This window comes from Melospiza georgiana, chromosome 2, assembly GCF_028018845.1.
Source record: "Melospiza georgiana isolate bMelGeo1 chromosome 2, bMelGeo1.pri, whole genome shotgun sequence".
In the NCBI taxonomy this organism is placed as follows: Eukaryota; Metazoa; Chordata; class Aves; order Passeriformes; family Passerellidae; genus Melospiza; species Melospiza georgiana.
In genome coordinates, this window is record NC_080431.1 from 17,786,814 (window position 1) to 17,813,236 (window position 26,423).

The 26,423-nt window shown below is 36.3% G+C and overlaps 1 protein-coding gene across 5 annotated transcripts in view; it reads left to right on the forward strand.

The window, feature by feature from the left end:
• The window catches only part of ATP11A (ATPase phospholipid transporting 11A), a 117,473-nt gene that overhangs the window by 53,176 nt on the left and 37,874 nt on the right, over nucleotides 1-26,423 (forward strand). For 4 of the 5 annotated variants that reach the window (XM_058045072.1, XM_058045073.1, XM_058045075.1 and 1 more), the window contains exons 2-10: nucleotides 3,239-3,361; nucleotides 14,201-14,290; nucleotides 15,421-15,501; nucleotides 16,991-17,098; nucleotides 19,924-20,052; nucleotides 20,565-20,668; nucleotides 23,338-23,388; nucleotides 24,849-24,913; nucleotides 25,297-25,378. In XM_058045072.1, the coding sequence (XP_057901055.1) occupies nucleotides 3,239-3,361; nucleotides 14,201-14,290; nucleotides 15,421-15,501; nucleotides 16,991-17,098; nucleotides 19,924-20,052; nucleotides 20,565-20,668; nucleotides 23,338-23,388; nucleotides 24,849-24,913; nucleotides 25,297-25,378 (833 nt within the window). The remainder of the gene's footprint in view (nucleotides 1-3,238; nucleotides 3,362-14,200; nucleotides 14,291-15,420; nucleotides 15,502-16,990; nucleotides 17,099-19,923; nucleotides 20,053-20,564; nucleotides 20,669-23,337; nucleotides 23,389-24,848; nucleotides 24,914-25,296; nucleotides 25,379-26,423) is intronic. The other variant, XM_058045074.1, reaches the window with a different exon arrangement.

The following is a 26,423-nucleotide window of genomic DNA, read 5'->3' on the forward strand; positions in this document are numbered from 1 at the left end:
CCTAGCTGCAAGTGCTGTTTTTCTCAAAGTATCTTTTTCTGCTTCACGCAAGTGTGGCCTTATTGAGCAATGCACCTGACTTTGTGCATTGTAGTTCTACCTCACTGGCAAAGAGAGCCTTACTCTCCCATGCTTAGTTTTTTACACTTGTCCTGGGAGTGGTTTTGGAGGTTTGAAGTTGTTGATTTAGGTTGGTCAAGTGCATTTATTTTCTATAACCTATTAACATAGTGAAAAAGAAAAAATGTTCTGTGCTAGCAGATAGTTTAAGTTAGATATGGTTTTATACATTTGTGGTAAATTTATCAATCTGCGATAAAACCAGATGAAATTAAGCTAATAAAGAGATTGTCTTTTGTTTTATATTGATGCTTAAAGTAATGCCTTGCTTTAGGGACACAAATTCCAGAGTGGTTGGCTTATTTAGTGTTGACACAGTACTCCAGGGCTATCAGACCTGTAAATACTGACAGCAATGGCAGGAGGGTGCTGTTTAGAGCTCTATCTTCCCAGGTTCATAGGTAATTTTGGAGGCCTGTTTTAACTGAGTCATGATGAAAACTCAATGTATGCAGTGAAACTTTAAAAAGTGCTTTTTTGAGCTGAGTGTTGTCATGCTGTTTGGGTTGGTTCATCATAATTGAGAGATAATTGTCAAGCTGGGCCTCTGTAGAGGAAAGTAGAAACTGAGGAATTTCTTCTTGGTTTTCCAAGTTTATGAGGCATTTCCATTAGCAGTTTAGGTAATCATCTCTGAACTTAGGAACTTCACTTATCAGGAGTAATCTTTGTGCTGTGTTTGTCTGGAATGTTCTTCTTAATGAAAAATTTTAAAATGTTGTACAAGTTGATGTATTTTACAGGAATATCTCACATTCCCTTGTATTTCTAGCAGTATTAAGTGACGCAAGTGTCAGTAGATAATTTCTGTGCATTGTACATTTAGTGCATTGACAAGATAAATAAGTACTGTGTACTGATAAAATGGTAAAGATACCATGTTTTGTTATTGCCATAGAAGTAAGGTGGAATATAGAAACATTGTCATGCTTTACTTCCTTCCAAAATGTTTTGGCTTGCTCAAAGAATGTTATCTGGCCTTCAGGAATGGGCTGAATGACACTTGACTTTTTGACAAGTCCACTTGGTGGTAAGGGAGAAGTTGTCTGACTGGAAAATCAATGCAACTTTTATACTGACCCACGTCCTGGTTTTGAGCCTGTGCTAGCTGTGGCATGGGAGAAATGTGTGTGCACTCCCACTGAGCCAGGGGCACTTGCAGGGCTCAGCATGAGTCCTGACTGGGCTATTGGTATGTTTTAGGAGGGGCTGTCATCTTTACTTCCTTTGTGAACAGCTTCATATCATGTATTAAGTGACTCTTTCAAGTTACTGCAAGTTGAATAACACGTAGGAAAGAAGTGGGATTTACTTTTGGCTTTAGTTTTATGCCTAGTATTGAAATTTTGTCCATTGGCGTCTTTTGAACATAATTCCTTCATTTTTCTGTCATGTAAGAATCAAGTAATGATTTTGGGTCCTTTGTGTCTGCTTCTAGTATCTACTTCTGGGATGGCAGAAGTTACTTTTCTTTAATCCTTCCATTTCACTTTACATTTTACTTGACTTCTACTCAGCTATTTTGTGGTTAATAGTCTGTGTCCAATAGGTTTTCTTTTTATATTTTTGATGTTCTCTCCAACCTCGAGAAAGTCATGCACATCACAAAGATAATTGTTTTATTAGCTTAACTGCTCCAAACCTGCAGAGTATTGCAAGATTTTATATGTCTATTCCCAATAAATTATGTAGAAAATGATCTTCGGCTGTGTTGCACTTAAGGGCAGTGGAAAAATCACAGATGTGAATTGATGAAGAAAATGTTATGGTGAATGTTCAAGTTTGAGGACTAAATTTTGTTTTAGGCTTAGTGGCCAAGTGTGTACTAGTAAAGTAAATGGACCTGTTGACATGAAGACTAGCTAGAAAAGGAGGAGCCATGTCTGTATGACTGAATTCTGTCAAGAACTGCACAGGTACATCCAGCTGCTGTGGGGAATGATGCCTTGCCTGTGTAAACTACCAAAGACACACTGTTTATGTGGGGTTAGTTTGCTCCATATCAGTCTGACAGGTCACCTCTAGAGGCAGACAAGCACCGGTGCCCAGGAGCACTTTCAGGATGTTTTTAATGTACTAAATACCATGTAGCTGTTGAGATGCAGAAAATAAGCTTCTCTCTAATATGCTTAATGAAAGAATGCGTAAATGCCTCAGGGCAACATAGAGCAGAGATTTTAATTTATGACCTATCTGAATTACTCCAGATTTGACCATATGATGATGTTAAAGTTGCAGATGCCTGGGCTTCTCCAAGTGTTAGGGATATGTTCTGTGGTTCAAAAATGTTTTTCATAAGATAGGTGTGAATTAGACTGTTGACTAAGGGATGGTAATTTTATAATCTATGTCCTCAAAAAATTTACTTCTAAATGTTAAAAATCGGTTATTTTGGTTTCGTGTAAGTACTTTTTTTACAGTGATTTGTACGGTTTTTACAGTTAATAGAACACAGAAATAGTAATTTTGGGGAAGCTGTAGGTGCGGTAGAGTTTGATGTGAATGTGAGAATTTGGCACACCTACTTTTTTTTTTCTACAGCTTTCATAGAAGAGGAAGTGCTCTGAGTTGACAAGCCTGAGGTCTTTTCCTGGTGACCTAAGAGTCTCTAGGCTTGTTCATGTGTGGAGAAATGGTTACTACTAGTATTTCAGGAGAGCAGAGTTTCACTTTGCTGCAAATGAAATTCTGAGCTATGACTGGCTAGTCTCAAAATTGTGAAGAATAATATATTAAAATATTTTAATTAGCACAGATTTTTATTAGTGATGAAAAGAGAAACATATGAATACTTACTAAATACCTAATTTGACTGGGGGTCTTAAACAATTCACCCTTGTTTCACTTATAAACAAAAAAGTCAGGACAGTGATTTTCATGGCTGCTCTTTCATTGCGTTATGGGACAGTGAAGTGCAGTTAAGGAAGAGTTTTGACAGTTGACTTGGCTTTGGGTGCTCTGGTGATCTTGAGCTGATAGAGAAAAGTGTGAGGGGTCATGTGCTGCTGACTGTGTATGTGTAGATGGTCAGGCATGTGATTAGTTAATTCAGTGTGTGACTCGTGTTTCTGCAGGCATACTGAGTGAACTGACACAGTAACTCTTTTTTCTCCCATAGTGTGCTGGAGAAGAGAATTGGGTGGACAGTCGGACTATTTATGTTGGGCATCGTGAGCCACCTCCAGGCGCTGAAGCATACATTCCACAGAGGTTTCCAGATAATAGAGTAGTCTCATCAAAGGTACTTATATTGTCATTCATTCATTTAGATAAATCAGCTGAAGCTATTATTTCTGTTTATTTTTTTCAAGTTTTTTCCTGTATATTTTTTGCTTTCCACAACCAGCAAAGGTAAAATCAAGATATCTCAGATTTCTTCTGGAGAAACTAATTGCTCATTTGTCTCTAAAATGAATAGAAATTGAATAATTTCTCCCATGTTTACTGTAGTACCTGGTATAGTACAATCTTTGAGTAATAACGAGCTTTTCAACAAAGAAAAGAACCAATTTTCATTTGAGGCAATCCTGGAGTAAATAAAATCATCCTAAAATAAGACTGCATCCTTTGTACTCGAAAGCAATACCTCAAAGTACTAGAAATAATTTAATTTGTTGAGCACTTAGATTCATCATACTCTCTACCCTGAGTGTCATTCCCTTCAAAAGCTGTTTCTGTGGGACTTTGTCAACAGTCTTCTTCATTCACATGAAAGTGCATCATACTTAAAGTCTTGGCAGTGTAATACATTTGTGCTGTTTAGAAATCTTCTAGTTGTCCCTTACCTCAATTAGTAAGTTTTAACTTCCATAAGCTCCAGCAGCTTTTTGTGAGCAGTTGGGATGTTGGTGCTTTCCAGCTGGCTTTCTTTAGCCAAAAGTTTTTACTGCAGTGGCATTGACATTTGAATGCTTGCAGGTGATGTATGGCTAACAACTCAAGAGCTCCCAAGTTTGCATTATACTTAGATTTTAATCTTCATGAGCTCTCTTCAGCTAATACAAAATAATCAATTCAGAATTATATCTCCATTACTGAGAATTTGTTTTTGAATAGTGTCTCAAATCCTCAGCAGTTTTCAGAACCTTGGTAGCATTGTGATCTCAAGGAGCTGAGTGATTACCTTTGTGGACCTGAGCGCTTGCCAGCCATTAACATCATGAAAGCCAGACTTTTCACAAATGGTGTGTCAGTTCTCATGTGAGATTTTCTATTTGCTACCTTTTTACCATACTTCATTCAAAGAAAGTGTACTAAGCAGAGTGTAGTATTTAGGCATCTTTAGATAGAATGCTTGAATGCTAAGGCAGATGAAGTACAGTCAGACTGGTGCAATGGGAAATCCTGTGCTCTGCACATTGGTTTGTGTTGTGTTTTGAGTTATGGAAGAGTAAACACACTTAATGCAAATTTTGGTATTCCTGTGATATTTTTTTTAATCGCATTTGAGATGTATGTAAATAAAGCTGTTGAAGTTACTGCTGATAGTTGTATTGAAATAAAAACATCCTGTTCAACTATGTTTTGACATATTAAGTTAGTGGAAGCAACAAGTTGCTTTGCTTTGCAGAGTGAGATTTTTAAAGTATTACTTAAACATGTGTTGAGCTAAGGAATCCTTGCCAGCAATTAGTTAACATATATGACTTCAACCAGTTCAGGATAGAGACTTTACTAGATTTTTATTTGGATTTACAGAATATTCAGTTAAATATTTAAATGCTAAACTATTTAGCTGCGAAGTGTATCTGTAAATAGCCTTTTGTAAACAAAAAGTATTAGTGGAAGTACATTTTATATATATAAGATGTTTCTCAATTTTTCGGTTTATTGATTAAACTTGCCTCCTTTAAAAAATAAAATGTAGGCTGTCTTTGTGGAAGTAAATACAGTGGTGATATTTAGGAGGGAACAGAATTCGTGTAAATGCTTTATAATATTCAAGAGTTCCTCAGATTGATGAAAGCTGTTTGATGAAAGCTGTTGCCTGTGTATGAGACCTTCCTGTGCTGTCCCTCTCAAGAGAACTCTGTTTTTCCCATGCTCCATCCCAGACAAGCTGAATAAGGCACTGTTGTGGCTTGACTAGCATTCATGCTGGTTCTCTGAGCTGCTTCCTCTTCCCCTTTCACCTGTCCTTGTCCCTTGCTTATGAACCCTCAGAGGGGGCACCTCTTACAGTGTGGGGAGTGCAGACATTACATTCCTTCTAAATGCTCAAATGTGCAAAATTAAGATGGCAAATCCATAATTGTTAGAGTAAAGGCACATGCTCACAAGCACACTGTATAGTATTACCTCAACCATGAAGGATACTTCCTTCATCTTTCATCAGCAAGACAGACAGTAACTTTCAGCTGGGCTTTTATAGGTGTTTAGTGCTTATGTAAGAAGGTCTGTGATTGCTCTTCAAGGATGAGAAACTCTAAACTTCTAAGTACAGACTTTACCAATTTAAGACAAACTGAGTTTCTAAAAAGGGTAGTTGAAAAGCATGAGGAAATGGCATCAATTTGTCTGTCTGTATGCTGCTTTACTAAAAATGTCATGTCATAATGCCCTGAAAAAGACATCACCTTGCAGTAGTGTGAACCTTAGACCTCACTGGTCCTTCCAAAGGTACACTTTGCTCTGCTTCACCAGAGGCTTCCTGGTGTCAGCCAGGCAATGCTTTGATTCAAGTGCAGAGGGATAGCTCATGTACATTGCAGTGTCACTGTGGAATGTGGTTAATGCTCTGTCTGCCTAATGATACATTCCTGATTGGGAAAAATGATACAGGGAAGACCTTGCCTAGACAAAAGTGTTTTTTGTTTGATGTGTCAATTCAATTACAATATTAACAATGTATTGCAAAAGGTGTATGCTGAAGTAGTAAAAGACAAAAACTCATGTCTTTTGGATAGTGCATGCTGTTCCTTTTACCTTCTACAGACAGTGACCTTTATAACATGTATCCTTTTGTTGATTTAACTTTCAGCTGCTTCAGCTGCCTTGGGTGTTGGCCTTTGAAGTGGCTGTTATGTACCCTTGATTGAATTTGTCACATGACAGTGCTGCAGCATGGAAAAATATCAGCTAGTAGAAAAATTCCAATGTTTCAAATGTAGAAGAAAGAAAGTAATTGAATTGGCAGGGAGGTGGCTTGCCTTTTTCTGAAAAAAATTATTGACATTTTGATACTATTTACTTTTTGGTGGAATTTACAAATTAAATGGCAACTATGTTAAACTAGGGAGCCATAGCAGCTATCAAAACTTGGTGAGAAGCAACCTATTTTCCTTCTGAAACAGGATTTTACTTTTTGAAAAAAACTGATAAATTATAAAATAACTTCTTAGTACAAAACTTCCTTAAGTTTCAGGCTTCATGTTACTGTGCTGGGAATATGATTGTGTATTTAGTGGTCTTGCATTAATTTCTTCTCTGTGAATCCCTTCAATACCTTTTAAGCCCATGTAAATTCTCAGAATAAAGAACAGTTCAGCTGTAGAAATGTTTGCCAGAAGAAACTCTCAGCCTTCATTTTCAAACTTTCTGCTAATTTGAGTTAGTAATTTTCAGATTCAAGGATTTCGAATACAGTTATCCCCTGTGTGTAATCTTGTTTCTGTTGGTGGTCTTCCATTATATTTCCCTTCCAGGAGGAATAGCCTGAGCCTGTTCAAGAATTGTTTATGTAAAAGCTACTGCATGCCTTTGCTCAGGTTTGGTCTGTCCCTTTTCCTAAACCCGTGCAATCACACACTTTTCAATATTCAAATTCCCTTTTCCTGAAGTTAATCTAATACTTTTCTAGAATTGCTATGCTTCAAGGAGCTGATTTGTTGACAATGTAGGGATTTTCACTTCTTGTTCTACTGGAATCAATGAATTGAAGACTGATTGAATGCATACATTTCTCTTGAACAGAGGGAAAAATCGTGTTGAAAATAACATCTTTTTTGAACCAACAGTATATTGGAACACATTCAGAGGAACATGTTTAGTTATAGCTGCTTATTGCTTTTGGAAAAAAAAAACACCAACCCCCCCCAAAAAAAAAACAAAAACAAAAAAACCAAAAAAAAAAAAACACCCAAACCCATAAAGAAAGAACCACAAGAAAGAGTCAAAGATTTCAGAAATTCCTCGATAGAAGTAATCTGTTAATTGAGGGGCAAGAGTTTTCTGTGTGTCAGAGATACCTGGCAAAATTAGAACATCCACAAGGTTTAGGCAGGAGAACAGATTTCCCCCCATACCACCCATAGAGCAGGTTGGGTTAAGGAGACTTGAAAAGGCTTTTGCTCTTCATTTCAGTCTGTGGATAATCAACACACAGTATTTTGCCTTGGTGGTTCTGTCCAGCTGCAGACTTTTACTGTCATAATTTAATAAAGAGAAATTTTACAGCTACAGAACCCACCTATGCCTGGGTCACCGAACAGAGCTGGAGGCAGGAGGGCTTATGCTCCTGGAAGATGATATTGAAGAGTAGTGGGATATGACTCTTGCATGAAATGCAAGATTGACTCTACAATGTATGCAGAACTATTACTTGAAGAATTTGCCCTAAAGAGATGTCACTCAAATTATACATGAAATTACAAAGTGCTCATTTGTGCTGTAGCTTTATTTCCTGTTCTTCCTTATAGAAAAGCAATCAGTTGAACTCAGGTGGGAGACCTGAACCACTGTTATTTCCTCCTTTGTAATGCTGTATGATGTATTCATGGATCAGAAATGATACTGGTTTTGCTGCACAAATAATGCAGTCTTCAGTTGTCTGTCTGTTTCTTGAGGACTTTTCATTAAATACTGATCCTAACATTGATTTCTGTGGTAGTGCCCTGAGATGATAATGCTGTGTTTTGGGAATCCTATACATTGCAAGGCAAAACTTAGCTACCTTCAGTGCTAATCTGATTGAGATGACTCACAATTAATCACAGTGACTAATAGTTAAATCAAGTTTAGTAATTCTGACATGTTTCAGCAGATGATGATGAAATATTCCTTTCTTTCAGCAGAAGTTCCTGCCCTTGTACTGTACCTCTTCCCTGCAGCACTTACTTATAAAAACACACAAAGGGTCTGCTCTGATTTCTCATTTTGTTGCCACATTTAGAAGAAATATTAATATTTATTGAAGCTAAAGGAAATACTAAACCACCTCTATCAAGATGAGCCACTTGGAACCCAGCAGAAACCTAGGCTGTCCCACACTTTTCAAGGTGCAGCTTCACAGCTGGCAGCCTTTGGCCTGTCTAGGGCTGTGACATAGCAGTTTCAAAATGAGGAGTTCAAACACAGCCCTGAGCAATATTTGAAAGCCAGCAGAGTGTCCAAAGCCCACAGTGGAAAGAGGCATGGCCATGTGTTTGTGAAGCCAGTAAATGATTGTGTAGCATACCCTGGGGGGCAGAGAGGGGGAGTAGGCAGAGCTGTGTATGGGACAGGGACTAAAGCAGGGAGTGTTGTGTGTGCCCTTTACTGATGTGCTCTGAATGCAGCTGGAACACAGAGCTCTCCATTTCTGCCCAGGTGATCCCCTGCCTCCCAGCCACACTGGGGGCAGCAGGAGCTCAGATCCAGGCTGCAGGGGCTGAAGGGTCAGGTGTGCCCAGCCCTGCCAAACCCTGAGCAGGGCAGGAGCTGTTAGAGAGGAGAAGAGTAAATGGACTTGGCTGGCAGTAAAGCTGAAATGCCTCTGAATCAATTGGGCTCTCAAAGGGGCCAGCTGAGGGATTTCAGTACCTGAGCTGTGATGGGAGTGGATGAGTGTGCACTTCTTCCAGGCACAATAATACACTTTCCTTCTGGGGATAACTGTCAGTGCCTAGAGAGAGCAAGGAAAAGCTCTTCTTTGCTCTTGATGATCCTGCTCAGCATGGGATTTCCAGGTCAGAGGCTCTTTGCAACCTCTCTCATGTTCCCAGGAGAAGCCATTTACCCTTCCCATGGCTCAGTCCGGGGTTATTAGCAATATTTTATCTTCTGCTCTGGTACTGCCCTTAACAGAGCTTTTAAAGTTTTTATGACAGTGTGGAGTGTTCATGTAGTGAAAGAGAAGCAGAAGAAGAAAGGAAAACAACAGATCCAAACCTAATGCCAGGGAAGACTGGTGTAATTCTTTTCTCTTTTTAAGTGAGAAAGTCAAGCTTCCTTGCTCTCACATGCTCTTTCTTCAGTTTTCTTAGTATTCTCTGTGACTTCTGTCTTCAGTCAGTCATCCTTGCTGTAAGGTTTTTTTTTTTCTTTTTTAGAATTATAATTACATAATTACATGTGCTGGAAGATTTGTTTGTCAGAGGAGTTCCTGAAGTTAATAGCCTCTATTTAATAAGACTGGGAGTTGCTGAACAGAGACTACTGAAGATAGACTTGTTTGTAATAGAAATCCTGTTTTATCAGGAACTGGTTTTAAGGAATCCTGTGCCAAAATATGTATCTTGGCTTATCAAGTGTGCCATTTGATGTAACTTCACCAAATCTGTTTCATTTTTGCACTTTTTCTGAATGTACTGGTGGTTGTTAATCACTTGTAAAAGCCCTACATGTAGTAGAGCTTTCACTGATCCTTGTGTTGTGAATGACCTTGTGATGTGGAGAAACTGGAATTCCTCCCTCAGTGGAGTGATACACACTGTGTAGATGGTGCATATGTTAATGTATTGTTGTGTCTTTCTGCATTCATTCCAAATTGTCATAAAATGGCACAACCCTTTTCAAAATATTCCAGTTCTGTTGAGTAACATATAAGCACAAAGTCTGAATTTTTTTTGCTTTGAGTCAAATTATTAATTTAATACATTAAAGAACATAGATGAGTTCTGTTGTAAATTTCCTTTATGTTTATAAGCAAGTCACTTGAGTTATACAAGGCATACTCTCAACTTACTTCTTATGATTTCAGATAATTACTTATTTCCTGTTTTTTTTATACCCTTTGCAATAGTTTTCTGTACCAGTTCTCTGTATAGATATACAAATCATGTTTCCAAAAAGTAACATTTTTATAAATAAAATTAACTTTAAAGAAATTGTGAAACTTTTGATCAGACCTTTTTCAGCTATTCTATTGAAGAGGATTACCTATACATATATATGTAGTATTTACATCATTTTAGTAATATAATACTTTGTAAGGTGGTGTTATATATAAAGTGTTATGTTCAGTACCTAAAATGAGACTACAAAAAAAGCTGCAGAGGGACTTTTTACAAGGATGTTAAGTGAAAGGACAAGGGAGGAGGGCTTGAAGCTTAATAGAGGGTTCGTTTAGATTTACCTTGAGTATGGTGAGGCACTGGAACAGGTTATCCAGAGAAGTTGTAGATGCTGCGTCTCTGGAAGCATTCAAGGTTGTTTTAGATGAGGCTTGGAGCAACCTGGTCAAGTGGAACATGTCCCTACCCATGGCAGGGAGGTTGGGGCTGGATGTTTGACAAGATCTGGAATGTCCTTTTCCACCGAAACTGTTCCATGGTATGCGCACATGCCTGCAATCTAATTTTTAAACTGCAGCTTTAAGCATGTATTGTTTATTGGTAATTGATATAAAAATGTGTTCATTAAAAATACTGAAGTCACCATGGACACAAATGAATGCAAGATCAGCTTTTCTCTATACTACCCTGATTTTATTATCCTCAGGATGGATTTTGTTTTGTAGAAGGGATGAGAATTATCATGGGAAGATGTCTATGAACCAGGGCTAAACCAATATAGTAGATATTTTTATTGTAGTAGTTTTAAAGATTTATAAGAAGCAGTCAAAAAGGTTGAGTGAAAAGAGTGAAATCAGAGTGTGTTAGAAGAGAGGTGGTGACTATTAAAAGCAAATAATCTGTAAGAAACTGAGATGTTGACAAAACTCACTGCGAAGTGCTTTTTCGTATAGCTTCAGCTTTTGATGTAAAGTGATTACTTAAGAAACTCTCCTTTTACTTAAGAAAATACTTGCCTCTTAGGGTGGAAAGAGAAGCTTGAAATATGAGCCAAAATTCTGGCATGTGGATACCAAATGGAAAGGTCAAAGTATGGTGTCAAGAACCTGTATTTTACGCCTTGGAATTTGTGTGACTGGCTGTGGAGGTGCTGAAAGCATGGTGGTATCAGTAAAGAGCAAGATGGAGCCAGGGGCATGGGTGGGAATACTGTGGACCTGCTCATGAGTGCAGAAATACATCAGCGCTGCAGCTACTGCAATTATAAATGGGAAGAAAATCTACTTGCATGATGCTGTTTTGTCACCAGATTTATCTCACAGACTCTTGCACAGTGCTTCAGATGCATCTGTTGGCACCATGTGTTCTTCTTTTGGCTGGATGCATAACTACTACTACTTTGTGTCTGATGTGTTACCTCCTGTAAGCACAAAGCAGCCGTGCACTCTGGCCTGTGGGTCTTTTGTAGCACTTGGAAAAGATCATTTAAGCCGTCTCCAACTTGAAAGCTTATCTAAATAATGTTTAACTGTTTGGATACACTTATATCATTCAAGTGAATTATAATGAAAAGAAAGTAAATATACACAAACCACTTTTTAAGAGTTTACAAAGAACATGACAAGAAATTATCTGAAGGAGAGAGATGATAGTACTAACTCTCAGCAGAGTAATCAGATGGATTTAATATGGTCAGTTTTAATGACTTCCCTTTAATTTTTTTTTGTTTTGTTTCTGCCTAGCTAGGGTAGAGAAACTGCCTCAAATGTAGCAGTCATGAGATAAATCTTGTTCTGAGTGGCAGCCCCTCGGTTGCTTCTGTGAGGAGTGATTATGTTGGTTAAACATTACTTGCCCATCTGTAAATACTGCTCTGAGCTACTGATGGCTTGGGTAGGGGAAGGTCTGTCTAGACATCTTAGTGTTCTTGCTTGCCTAAACTGCAAAAATCATTACTTGTCTGTTGAAGATGAATGTGCAGAATAAAGACATACTTAGTATGCCTGAAACCCGGAGTTGTAAAGTGCTAAAAATTTGTCAGATTGAAAATAAAATTTTAAGAAGTAGTCTGTGTTGAAGAAGCATCCATTTTAGGAAGCACTTCTCACCCATTAAAGTATTCCCATGTAATTCCCTTTTATTCACCTAAGAGAGTTTCTGATCAAAGGTGGAGCTGTGGTAGACCACAGCTTGGCAGGGAAAGGAGTGAACTAAGGTTGGAATATGAGGAGAATTTGATACTAAGGGTAGAGGTGAGCAACCTTTTATGGATTATTGTTTTAATTGATTTACTTGATTTCTCAATCAGATACTTGAAATATCTAGTCCAACAGTAAAATTCTATTACCAGATGTTTCATCAAAAACCCTCTAGGAGATTTTAAGTAGAAGTTATTACATAAGAGATTACATTTTTATTTAATGAATGGTGGTTTGGGGGACTTGTGTAAATAATTGAACTTTTAATGGTCAGAAGACCCTTTACCATGGAAAAAATAGTATTTTTATCAAAGGAGGTAAACAGGAAAATGGAAACAACTGTTTTTCACTTTTCTTTCCCAGCAGGCAGGGATTCTTAAAAAAATAAATGGATATAATTAAAAAACAGAGCTAACTTACCTGATAATGATGAAAATATGCAATTATTGTCATTGAATAGAATCCATACGGTCATCTATCATAACAGTAGTTTTGAATGATCAGCATTGTAGTGCAAGGAAAAATAATCAAGTCTAACTCCTTGTCTCTGAAAATCCCATGTAGCTGGATAATGAGTAGTGCAAACTACATTCCTGTCTGATGAAAAGTGTTCTGATTGCAAGACTAGAACACTTGATTTTCTAGCTGTTGCATGTCTGCATGCCTGAGTTTTGGCTTGCTCACAGGTGATTTAATACTGAACTAGCTATTATGCAGGATTAAGTGGTAACTTAGGGCATATTTAAGATAGATACTGATTCTTGGCACACAACAGGAAAAGAACATTTCATTCTTATGTCTTGCACATGTTCAGGCTTTAACACCCAAGTACAAAGATTGCTGTATATGATGGGATTTCTTATATGTTCAAAGCATATTTATCCTGGATACTTTTTGTCTGTAGTTGTAATAAGAGTACTTTCCTTCCGGAGCTCTGTCTTTTCCTTCAGGGCCAAATTCAGAAGATGTCTAGCTCATGGAATAATTTGGTTATCAGCAAGTGTAAGTGCAATCTGCCAAGAGGAGACAAGGCACATTTTTAACAGAGCAAATAAATTAGGATAAGCTTCTTACCCCATCTCATTTGAAATGAAAGTTTTATTGGAGTTGTCATTTTATTATGTGTCAACGGATAATTTGGATAATAAGATGGTGCAGTGCTACTTTTCTCAAGCCATTTTTCAAACCTTTTCACACAATTTTAGCTGACATTTTTTTACATGTGTTCCAATAAGCAGCGCTTGCAATGTTTTGCTGGAGCTACAAAGTGAGCTGTGTAAAAGCACTGTAGTTGAAGCTGCAGCAGGGGAGGGGATGGGGACTAGATGATGTTAAGGTCCTTTATCACTTTTACATGACTTTTTACATTTGAAGTTTTCGCATTTACTGTTTGCAGCTTTATGTACTGTTTTCTATGTCATTTTACAGCACTTAGGGTAATTTGTAAGATCAGTACAGAAATATGCAGCCACTTACTCTTATTCACTACTGTAGTTTATCTTGAGTAGTATTTTCATCCCTGCCAAGGAAGAAAAGAGCTGACAGCTTTTATTTGGTTATCTTGCTATTACTGTGTAGTTAGCTCTGAGTGCCACCTATCTCGAGTCATGAACACAGCATAAAAGTGAATTAAAAGTGCTCTTTGAAATTAAGTTGCTTTTAAAATCCATTAACAGCTTGAAATAAACCATTCCATAACTAGCTAACTCTGGACAAGTATTGTTGCTAGTTGAAAAATTATTACAATCCCTAGTACAGAGATTATCACAGTTCAGGAAAACATTCCTATTGTAAGAATACATGATTGGTGATTAAGATTAAAATTCAGTAAATTATTGAACTAACAAAACCACTCCTGCTTCTTTAGTTTATCTTGAAATGTGAATTATAAAGTTGAATGTGAATAATATTTTCTTCACAAACATTCATAATCTGTGCATTTGTTTTCAGTACACATTTTGGAACTTTGTACCAAAAAATTTGTTTGAGCAATTCAGAAGAATAGCTAACTTCTATTTTCTCATCATTTTCCTTGTTCAGGTAAGTGCTCCCCATTTCACAGTAAGTACTGTGCTCTTTCTAAAATAGGAAGAAATTGAAAAAAGTTTTAAAATTACCTGATTTTGATGACCATGGAGGTAAATGGTTGCACCTAGAAAGCCTTGAATCACTGATGATTTGACAAAAGGGGTTTTATTTAATTTCCAGGTTGTCAATGTGAAATTAATCTGAAGAGAATTCGACAGCCGCACTAGCTGGACGGCAAGACCTATGTCTTGAAAAAATTGAAAAGAATGTCTGTAATTTTTATCTTGTAATAAACATCCAGATCAGTAAAACTGTTACTATAAATTCTGTTGATGACAGAGTTTTCTTTGTTCTGCAAAAATACTATATTTTATAACAAAATCATGTCTTGATCGCAGTTTTCCAACTCTACTGTGATCAAAGCTTGTCAGAACTGTTATAATAGGTATTGATATGATGCTTGCTTAGGGAGGTACATAAATGCTTGCTTTTGAAATGAGTTCCATGAATATCTAGTGTGCTGCTTTATAGGTGTCTTAATTCTGAACCTGTCACAGTCACTTATTGTGTTAAATAATAAAAATCTTACTAAGTGAAGAGCTGTATTACTTTGCAGACCAGATTCTATAGAAAAAAAGCAGTGCAGATTCTCAGCACAACTTAAATTTTGTCATTTGCACTCCCTCTGTGAATTCTGCCTCTTTGTTTATATTTGCAGAAGCCCTAGCTCAGTATTTCAGAATTTATTCTTTGTGTGCATAAGAACAGCTCTATTGTATAACATGTAAAGCCAGTGCCATGCTAATTTCTAATGGTGCTCCATAATTTTGCTTCCAAAGCTGCAGCTTTCCAGTCTAATACTTCTCTAAAGTCTTGCTGGCAAATATTTTTACGAGGCATTAACATCTGCTATTAATGTGACCTAACTACAGTATTGTGTCTTCTTATAAAATCCAATTTTCAAATTTTTATCAGTATAGTACACATTCTTAAAGTTTTATTGAAGTACTGGGTTTTTTTGATTAAAATTCCTTGATGTCTTTTAACATATTGAGGGAATTGCTTGAAAGATCTTAATTGAAAGATTGACTGCTAACATTCACAAAAATATAACCAGAAAATACTTGTTCTTTTTGTTGCAGTTAATTATTGATACACCTACTAGTCCAGTTACAAGTGGACTTCCACTTCTGTTTGTCATCACTGTCACAGCCATCAAACAGGTGAGTAATGTAGGGACCAAAGAGAGAGTTGGGTCAGTTTGGGTTTGCTGTCCAAGCATTGCCCCCTCCCAGCCTCTTACCCACCACAGCCTGCTGGTCTGCTCTGGGAGAAGGTTCAAGAGAAAGCCTTGATGCTGACACTCTTCAGTAGTAGCCAAAACACTGGGGTGTAAAAAAGACTGGATTAGCCCCAAGTACAAAGCACAGCAGCACAGGACTGTTGTGAGGAAAGTTAACTCCACCCCAGATGGTCCCAAAACAGAGGATAATTTCAGTTGTCCCTTAATAGATAACTTACTGCCTTCACAGTCTTTATGCTAAATGCTGACTTAATGATTCTTCAAAGAAGCTATGGAGAGTTCTGTTTCTCTTTCTTTACAGTGGTAACTATGCATAATTGAGTATATTCTATACTTAAATTCAGCACTTCTTGTTGAGCAAAAGTTGTGATACATGCAAGTATGCAAGTTTAGTGTGACTTTCCCACTCTTAATATTTTAAATGTTACACTTTTAAGTGTTACTGTTAGTAGTGACCTACCAAAGCCTGGGTTATGACAGGCTGCGCCTGGTACTGCAGTTCTGTGTATTTCCTTGATTTTTCTTCCCAACAACTTGTGTACATTTTGGGACCTTCTTGAGGAGCTGTACCAACCCCTGGAAGTATATTACACTAAAGTTATAAAGTCTCTATACATTCTCAGATTATTTTTGAGAGCATCCAAGGTAGTGGTACTTTTGTTCTGCATTGAATTTTCAAATGTGCTCAAGAGAGTTAGATCTAAAAATACTGTGGACTACAAGTGGTATTTTCCATCTCAACCACTGATGACTTTGTCAATCCCATCTTTGTCATATGGCAGGACCTTTTCAATAGAAAGCTGCAGATTCTCTATCCTTTAGTTTGCTTGTATAAAACACAAATTCATAGGGTAATTGAGCCCTAAACATAGGGTACTCTGCAAAATTTCTCAAAACAAAATAGTTCACAACTCTATATTGTATATAGGGTTAAAAGGTTTGACTTCAATGTAAGACAGTCATCAAATATGACAACCTTTTGTAATGTCATGTCTATCATCTTACAGGATGAAGTCCTATTCTTCCAAAATATATTGCCTACACTACCACCTTCTTGACAACTGCTTTTATGAGTACTGTGCACTTACTTGAGTCAAGAGAGCATGAGCAAGAGATAATCACTTAAATACCAGAAACTGTTGTACACTTTTGAAACCCTTATTCATGCAGATGTGTTTATTGAAATACATGGGTTTGTTTGACTAATTGTAACCATGAATGCTCTTTTTCATACATATCCAGCACAGCTCTGGTACTGGCATGGATCACAATTTCATATTCTAGTGAGAATATTTTTCCCTTACAGTGATCAAGGATAATTCTTAAAATTTTTCTTACAAGCTAGAGCTATTCTGTGTCTTTATAGCCAAATGTGCATCACTGTATCATTCCATTTCACTCTTTTCTAGGGTTATGAAGATTGGCTGAGACATAAAGCTGACAATGCAATAAATCATTGCCCTGTTCATTTCATTCAGCATGGAAAACTGGTTAGAAAGCAAAGCCAAAAATTAAGAGTAAGTAACTATGACTTAACAGGTTTTGTGAGTCAGATTTTACTTCACCATTCTTGTACACTTCACACATAAAACAAGTTATGCAGATATGTACTGTGATGGTGCAGCATTTATTGCATTTAATGATTAGATCTACTGCATACTAATTTTTAGTTTTATGTTTCTGAATAAAATATTTTTATAAAATTATAAAATTAATTAGTATTTTTATAAAATTATAAAATTAAATTCCTAATGAGATTAGATAAATCTCATATATTAACATCATTCTAAAATTTTGCATTTAGATGCTACTATTGCCGTTTTTTTATCTGGCTATTTTGCTTAACTGGCATTAACTAACCCCTTCCATAAATGTTACTTTTATTTTCCATTTTTAACTTGGAATTTCTGTCATGATTTATCTTTTCTCTATTTTCTGTCCACTGTGATTATTGCAGAATCATAGGATGCTTTGGGTTGGTAGGGACCTTAAAGATCACCTAGTTCCAATCCCTGTGCCATGGGCAGAGACACCTTGCACTAGACCAGGTTGTTCAGAGCCTTATTTGACCTGGCCTTAACACTCTTTGGGATGGGCTATAATTACTATTATGCACATTAATAATTTATTTAAGTCAGATTGTGATAGTCAGTGCTGTGTATAGAGATATATGCATATGTGCAGACAAAACACATTCTAAATATTTTCCTCAAAATCCATCAATTCACAATCTCTCCATTGACCTTGTGAATGCTGCCACATTCCCCTTTTGGCATGTTTTCAGAAATTAATTTTTGCTGCTTGTTTTTTTTGGGTTTTTTAACATTTTTTTCTTAACATTATTTTCTTTAGAATTCAGAAAATTTGATAGATATTTGTTTGGAATTTTCTTTTTTTTTAATATATTTGTTTGGATGTCTTTTTCTGCTCTGCTGTTTTTGGGCATAAGTGTATCAACAATGTTCACGGCCTTTCTGCTGTGACCTCCCATTTGAGTGTGATAGCTTCTGCCTGGGGCTTCCTAGTAATAAAAAAAAATTAGGACATCACATGCTTGAGAATTTCAGGTGTGTTAACTAACCAGTTAAATATACCAAACAAAAATAGTCAAGTACCATGCAACTAGATTTTGAATTTTAGTGGTTAATATGTCACCCATATTTTCTTAATTTCTCCCCTGTTTATTACCTTTCATAGGGTGTATATTGAGTGACTGAATGACAGGAGAGACAGACCTTGAAAACATTTGCATAGAAAGGGATACCTGTGTCTATTTGTAAATGGGTGAAATTCTCAGATCTGTGTTACATGACAAAACAGACTCGGTTGTAAAAAGTAGGCCCCTCTGCACCTAAAGCCTGAGGACACCTCATCATAAAGAAGGAAAAAAAGGATTGCTAAAAAAGGAAGTTTTTTTCACACAATCAGAGAATGGGTGAGGTTGGCATTGACAGTGGCTCTACTTCATTTTACTGGAGGTTTTCTGGTGCAGCCCCCAGCTCCAGCAGGGCCACCAAGAGCTGTTTGCTCAGGATCCTCTCTAGACAGGTTTCAAGTCTCTCCAAGGATGGAGACCCCACTGCCTCCCTTGGGCAGCTGTTGCAGTGCTCAGCCACCAGCGTGGTGAGAACAAGGTGGACCCACTGCCTCAGGTCCTGTCACTTTCCACCAGAAAGAAACTGTCCCTGTCCCCTTTGCATCCTTAGCTGACATACTGGCAAATACTGGAACAGCTTTTAAATTGTATTAAGATGATATGTATTAGTACTTTTATTTGGTTTGGTTTGAGGAAAATGATAATTTCATACCTGATTGTTGCAGATATGCTTAGAGTTTGTGTTCTCCTGTGCCATGTGTAAAATCTGCTATTTTTCATTGCTAATGGTTAAGGACAAAAAAAGCCTTTTTCATATCTACAATTAAATAAATATAATTTTTTATAATAATGCTAAAATTTTATTTTTAGATGTTACTATTGCTGATTTTTATCAGACTGTTTTGCTTAACTGGAATTAAGTGACTCCTGCAAACTGCAAGGATAGTGGAATTTAGCTTTATAAATATATAACAAGCAATAATTAAGCTGGTTCTTATTATAATAAATTACAACACAAAAGTATATTGAGCAGATGTTGACCTACATGAAAAATTACAAAAATTATGTATTTCTGATGGGATTTTTATTAAAACCCTGATATTATTAGAACATGGAATATGTCTTTGCTACTTGTTTAATCTCCAGAAATGTAGAAAAACTAATTTTTCTTGAATGATTTGCATGGATATTTTGAATTTGTAATTGGTTGGCTGTTCTGTTGCAACATTCTAACGTGATGTAAAATGTTGCCTATGTTTCCATGAATAAAAATTATTTTGCTCACCTTTAAACATGGATAAAAATAGGATGGACCTCTAGTCAAAAATTCTGCTAAAAATGTATCCTGTTTTCAGCAGCAGATTAAATTGCTGGCTTTTTCTGACACTTCTTCATCTGTGTCTAAGAGTAGTTCATATATCTCCTGCTGTTTTTGAAACAGTTTTGTTGCATTTAGTCTTAAAACAAATATAATATCTTCCATCTCTCAAATAATGTTGCAAAACATAATAAGACAGTACTAGCAGGATGGTTATCCTGAGAGGAAAGCCAGAAACAGTAGATCTCAGTAATTCTACAAGGTATAATTCAGTTTTCCAGAGATATCTCTGTAGTTCTTTACTCTTGTGTTAAAATGGTGGTGTAAATAAAAACTGCTGAATTTGCAAAATATTTATGTTAATCTAGGAAATCTGAAATTTGGGCTGCTACATACATGCATTTTATTTTCTTGTGTTTTTTCCTTAGGTTGGAGATATTGTAATGGTAAAAGAAAATGAAACATTCCCGTGTGATTTAATATTCCTATCAAGTAGTAGAGGAGATGGAACATGTTTTGTTACAACAACTGGTTTGGATGGTGAATCCAGTCAGAAAGTAATTAAATATTCTACATTTTCTTTCTAAGGCAAAGTTTGCTTTTAATTTTTGACACAGACCACAATATGACTTCATGCTTATATGTGTAAGCAGGTACACTGATTTGTGTAATTTATGTTTCTACCATCTGACTTCATTTTTCTTAAAGTAATATTATTTTATGAAAAGTTCTAAGACATTAATTTGTGATTTTGTTTGTGTCCAGTATAGGCATGCAGATTACAGTGGTAATACACTAATGTTTTGTACTTATATGCTTTCATAGTGACCTGATTTATGAATGCACTGCAAGGTACTTTCACATTTCTGTATAATCATTAAAAAAAAAAGGTTGGAAAAGACCATGTAAGGAGATGCCAAAATAGGAGCATTCAGAGGTGCTTTGTATTTGAATTATGAGCTCTTACATAAGTTAGTAGATTTCATGCTGAGCTGCAGTGTATGTACAGATTAATGTCTTGTGTATCTGTTCTTTTTTTATTTTATTTACATGTTTTTATTGATTCCAGACTTACTATGCTGTTCAAGACACAAAGGCATTTCACAATGAACAGGAAATCGATGCACTACATGCTACCATTGAATGTGAACAACCTCAGCCTGACCTTTATAAGTAAGACAATAATTCTTACCTGTTTCATTTAAGGTACCTGAGCAATAAATCATAAAAAATCATAATGAAAGGATACTGGCTGCATCTCTCTGGTTAGAGTGAGCCCCAGAGTGAGTTTGAAGTCAGGTAGGTCTTCCATTCATACTCCTTTTGTGGAGGTGGCTCCCTAGGTGTGCTCTGGGGTAGTGATTTCCAAAGGGGAATGGCACAAAGCAGTTCACTGAGGAATGCAGTGAAAATTTTAGAACTTCAGTTTATTTTTCTTTTAATACAAAAATAAGGAAGAAGTTAAGATTTACTAATACTTAGTATAGGTCTTGATATTGGCACCCATACCCTCTCTGTGTGTCACACACAATTTTGAGGTTCTCCAGAGGAACAGGGTGTTCCACTATATGGAGAAGTTGCCTGTGGCACTCGCTCCTTTACTTTCAGCATATTGTGAAGTATTGTCATTTATGTGTACCCAGTTAAATGGATTTACAGATTATATTACCTAGTTTTAACTAAAATTACACTCACAAAATACTGAAGTGGCTTAAAAAGACTCTTGCAAAGATATTGCAGATTGAAGATAATAGTAACAGTCTAGCACAAATGCACAGCAAGTAAATGACAAACACTTCAGGTCCTGGTACAGAACTTCATCAGTCACATTACAAAGTAAAGCCACTGTCAATCTAATCAGATCTGAAAGGATGTCAGCCACAAAAAATTTAAATTGTTAAGACTATTTGAAATACAGATTTTCATCTGCTGTTATTAACCATGAGCCTCATACCACAGGCTTTGAAGTACTGGCTAATGACAGCATGAAGCCATCACAATTAGGAAAACACTTTAATGCAGAACATGAAGAAAAATATCTACAGTTGCATAAAGTCATACAACACTCAGTATTTTACAAAAAGAACTGTACACAATTCCACTAAGCCTAATGAGAAATCTTGAGAAGCCCCTTTTGAAGTTTCTTAATAGTAATACAAGAAGTCCTGTGCCATTGGGAAAGCACTTATTTTTTCTACCACAGTAAAAAATGGCCAAAATAATATAATACACAGAAAACAATATTATCTGAAGCTGAAATGCACTCTTTTGGCAGCAAATACTGTTGGAAGATGCAGAAAAAACATTGCTTATTTCTGAGGTGTGAAGGCATCTCTTTTCTGTGATCTTGGTGATTAAGAAGCTGGTTTAGAAATCTGCTTGAGAACAGGTTCTTCAGAGTATCAAGTCCATCACTTGCTTGATCCTTTTTAAAAATACTTTGCTCTCAAAGTGAATGACTGCAAGTTGAAACTCATGCTATTATAGGTGGTGAAATTCTTTGGGATAGCTGTTGACACAAAATACTGAAAATGTTTATTGGTAGTCAGCTTGTATCTGCTGATTCTAACTTGAAATTTTACCTCCCAACAAAACACAGTGGTGAATCTTCTTTTCCAAAGGCATGTGGTTATTTTGCATCATGATGCATCATAACCAACTGTACATTACTCTCTTCAGATGTGGCCCTACCATGTTATATGTTCTCTCAGCAGACAGGTTACCACTCCTGTGAGCCTCAGAGGTTCCATTTTGGGGTAACAGGCTCACCAGCTCCCCACAGTTTCCTCTACAATTGAGAATCCTAATGTCCAGCTTAATCCCCTTTGCATTAGCTTATCCACTTGGATAGTGGTATTGCAAATACAGTGTACTGATTATGGCTGGAATGAAGTCAGTTCCCTTTGTAGCAGCCAGAGTAGCGTAGTGTTGTTGCTCTGAGACTAAAACAGCATTAATTGCACACCATGGTTTTAGCTATTTTTGCCAAATTTTTACAGTGTCGAACTTTTTGTTCCTCATTTTGCCCTTCCAGAAAATAGGGGGTGGGCAAGAGGCTGGGGATGGACAGAGCCAGGATAGCTGACCTCAGTTGACCAGAGGGTCTGTGCCATGACCAGAGGGTCTGTGCCATGACCAGAGGGTCTGTGCCATGTAGTGTCATGCTCAGCAATAGAACCAGGGCCAGGGGGCAGTGTCCCAGAGCAGCTGTTGCTTGGAGACTGACTGGACATTGGCAGGCTCATGGGAGGTGGTGAGTAGTTGCCTTTGTGTCACTTGTTTTTTTCCCTTCACTTATTAAACTGTCAAGATCTTACTTTTGCTCTTCCAGTTCTTTTCCCTGTCCTCCTGGGGAGGGAAGGAACTAGAGGCTGATGGGTGCTTAGCAGCTATCCAGGGTCAAGCCACCACATACAGATAAAATGTACTGACAAATACTATGAGGAAGAATTACTTACTGGCTCTAGGCTTTGGTTTGCTTTGGTTTTAATTTAGCTGTAGGCTTTACCTGTTGTAAAATGTAGTAATTGCACTGACTTATCTCAGGTAGTTTAGGGAATAAGACTTTTTATTTCTTTTTCATGGGTCTACTTAGAAGATTTATTCCTATTTTTTACACCGCTTTGTTTGCAAAATTTATGTCAAGTTACCATTCTATGTGTTTTTGTATTTACTTGTTTTAAGTGTATATCTATATGTATCTCTTACGTTCTTGTTCATGTTCTGGATAATTGGAGCCTGTTCAGTTGGAAAGTGTTCTCTGTGATACATACTTTCTAGAAAATATTTCTTAAATAATCTGTTAGCAGTACTGTTAAACTACTTGTATATTTCCCTTTCAGATTTGTTGGTCGAATAAATGTTTACCATGATAGGAATGAGCCTATTGCAAGGTGGGGAAATCCAGAGTTTCTACACATTTAAATATTTCACAGTTCAATAAGTATCGATAATGAAAATTACCTTTGGTTCACCAACATTGTGCTGCTATGTTTTAATGATAAAATATTTTTCTCTTAGAAAATTCCAGACTGCTGTTTCATAAATAATTGATATTTTGTCTTCTAATCGTATTTCTCTTTAGTATTTTAATGTCTTTATTCAACTTCAATTTTATCTGAAATGTATTTAGTTTGTAAATGATGTTGATAGGATTTTGACAGCACTTGTCCAACAATGCCCCATTAGTGTGAGATCTTGGTAGTACAGTAAACAATATAAATAGTATCACGTGTGTTTTTCATTTTTCTTAAATTTTGAAGAGTTTGACCATGTCAAATATTTTTTTTACTGTAATTTTACTGAGTGTGTTTGTACTTCTGTGTAAAGTGTCCATAATGCTGTGTGTTCAAGGGAGACAACATCCAACTTGCTGTACCTGATTTTATTCTGATTCTGGTCACAAAGAGGCAAAGCAATAGGAGAGAAAAGCTGCTTGCTGGGGTGATATTCTAGATCCCAGCATGTGGGGAGTTAGGCAGTGCTGTGCTGGCTAAGTGCCCTGCTATTCTCCATGTGTCTTTAGATATGTTATTTTCTGTCTCAGTCTGCTATGGAAACTGTCGATTGATCTGGGTCATTCATGTACCATTGTTCCCCCAGTTTCTTGAAAGTAGTTTCAGGTTTTACATCAGCATTGTGGCCCTTTTTGGAGTTTCTTGATTTTTGGGGGGAGTTTCATACCACAAGTGCACTACAAATAACATTGGAAAATGCCGAATGTACTTCTTGGTTTGTTTTTTTTTATTGCTGTATAGATAGAATAACACTTCTGCATGCAGTCTGCCTGTAAAGTAGTCCTTGGCTTTGAACTCATATGATGATTAGTGTACATATCATGTTCCAAAATGTTATTTAAACTTCATTGCAGTCCTTACATTAATTCCTGTACTCTTCAATAAATTATTTTACCTATATTTATTGGCATTTTGAAAAATGTTTACAGCAAGTATCAAAAATATCTTGTGTGCTATTTCAAGTAAAATGGAGGATTGTATTGTCCTTAAGAAGTTCTAACATACAGGACACTATCGTTTATATAAGCCTAAAAAATAATAGAATTAATATTTTTAAAAATAAGTACTGTGCAATTAGGATGGTGAGTCTTTATTTGGGTACCTACATATATGGGGTTTAGGTGAATTGGTTTAAGACTTGAATTGTGAAATTGTGATCTTAATTTTAGGCATGTATTCATTTATTTTTAATTTTCACTTAAAAAATTTAAATATGCCTTGTAATTTGTGAAAATAAAAGGTTTTTAGTAAAACAAATTTCCTGTTTTATGTTACTTCCACTAAGGCCTGATGGTTTTCTAGAAACGTTTAAATTTTCTAATACTTACCTTTTGCAGGCCATTAGGATCTGAAAATCTGCTTCTTAGAGGAGCCACTTTAAAGAACACAGAAAAAATCTTTGGTAAATATTTCTGTTGACTATTTTAATGGGCCCTGAAGTAATAAGCGAACACCAAACAAGGTTACAAGCTTACAGTTACTACTGAGCTTATGATTTCTATTGCATCACTTGTTTTACAACTTTTAATGGTGTTTAATATTGTTACATAGAAATACTTTAGCAATTGGAAACTGTGACTGGAATGGGATGTAAATGCTGCTTAAAATTTCTATGTACCAAGATAATTAAGCCATTTCTAATTTTGGGTTGTCATCCAAATCTGTGGTTTCTTTCTTCAGACTAAAGAATTTTAAAAATGACAGAGTATAATAATCTAATGAACTGTGCTCTTTTGAAGTTACTGCACTGTGCAATCTTTAGTAAAACAAGTTGTCTAATTTCAGGTGTTGCTATCTACACTGGCATGGAAACCAAGATGGCATTAAATTACCAATCAAAATCACAGAAGCGTTCTGCTGTAGAGAAGTAAAATATGTAATACTTATTTTGGGGTTTGAAAGCTGCATGTTTAAATGGTGCAAATCAGATTTTTTTCACTGAAAGTGTATATTTCATTGATTTAAATGAAAGAAAAGAGGTAGAGGGATTTCAAATTTGCTTATTTTTAACTATTTTTTAACTTATAATGCAAGTCTTATAACACCATATAAATGAGGTTCTCAATGCCGAATTATTCTTGTTAGATGTTGAAAAAATAAAGCAATTTTGATCTAATGCTTAGCTCTTTAATGTATGATGTTTTGTTGTTCTATAACTTTTTGTTGTTCACTTTTCTTTCACTGTTTAGAGTACATGTACTGACAGTTTTCCAAGGTTATATTTTTTATTATCCTAGCATTCAATGCTTTTCGTTGCAATTAAGTCTTGAATTCAGTAAAAATAACTTTTTAAATGCACGTCACAACAGTGCTTGTCTGTGACATGTTTTCCATGGTTTAGCTAAAATTAACAAGTGCCATACAGACAAACATGGTGGGAAAGTATGGCAATGCTATCCTTAAGGAGTGAGCTGACATTGATTGCTTACTATTTTCTATTCCTACTCTATCTGAAATCATCAGCTCTCAGTAAGGTGTCCAGCCTTGTGAGAAACAAGATGTCATTGGATGAGGCAAGATGTACTGACCAGCTGACAGCCTTTCTCTTGCAAAGTGACTGAGCAATGGTGTCGTGTCTCTTTCTATTGGTATTGGTGTATAACCCATGGCTAAAGTTCATGCCCATCATTAATGAAAATATAATCTTAAATGCGAAGTGTTCTTGCTCTTTTTTTAGATCTGCCTAGAGTTAAAACATTAAAGCTGCGTAGCAAAAATTTTTTTTTAGTTTTTTTATTTCTGTAAAAGTACTTATGTGAGAGATCTTATAATGATTCATGAAAAGGTCTGCAGATTCAAGGCCAGTTGTTCTGTTATGATTCTATCTATGCTGTTGTTTTGAGTAATATACTAGTTTTGGTAATTTGTCACACACATTTTGGAAACAACTATAAGAATGGAAAAATAGAAAT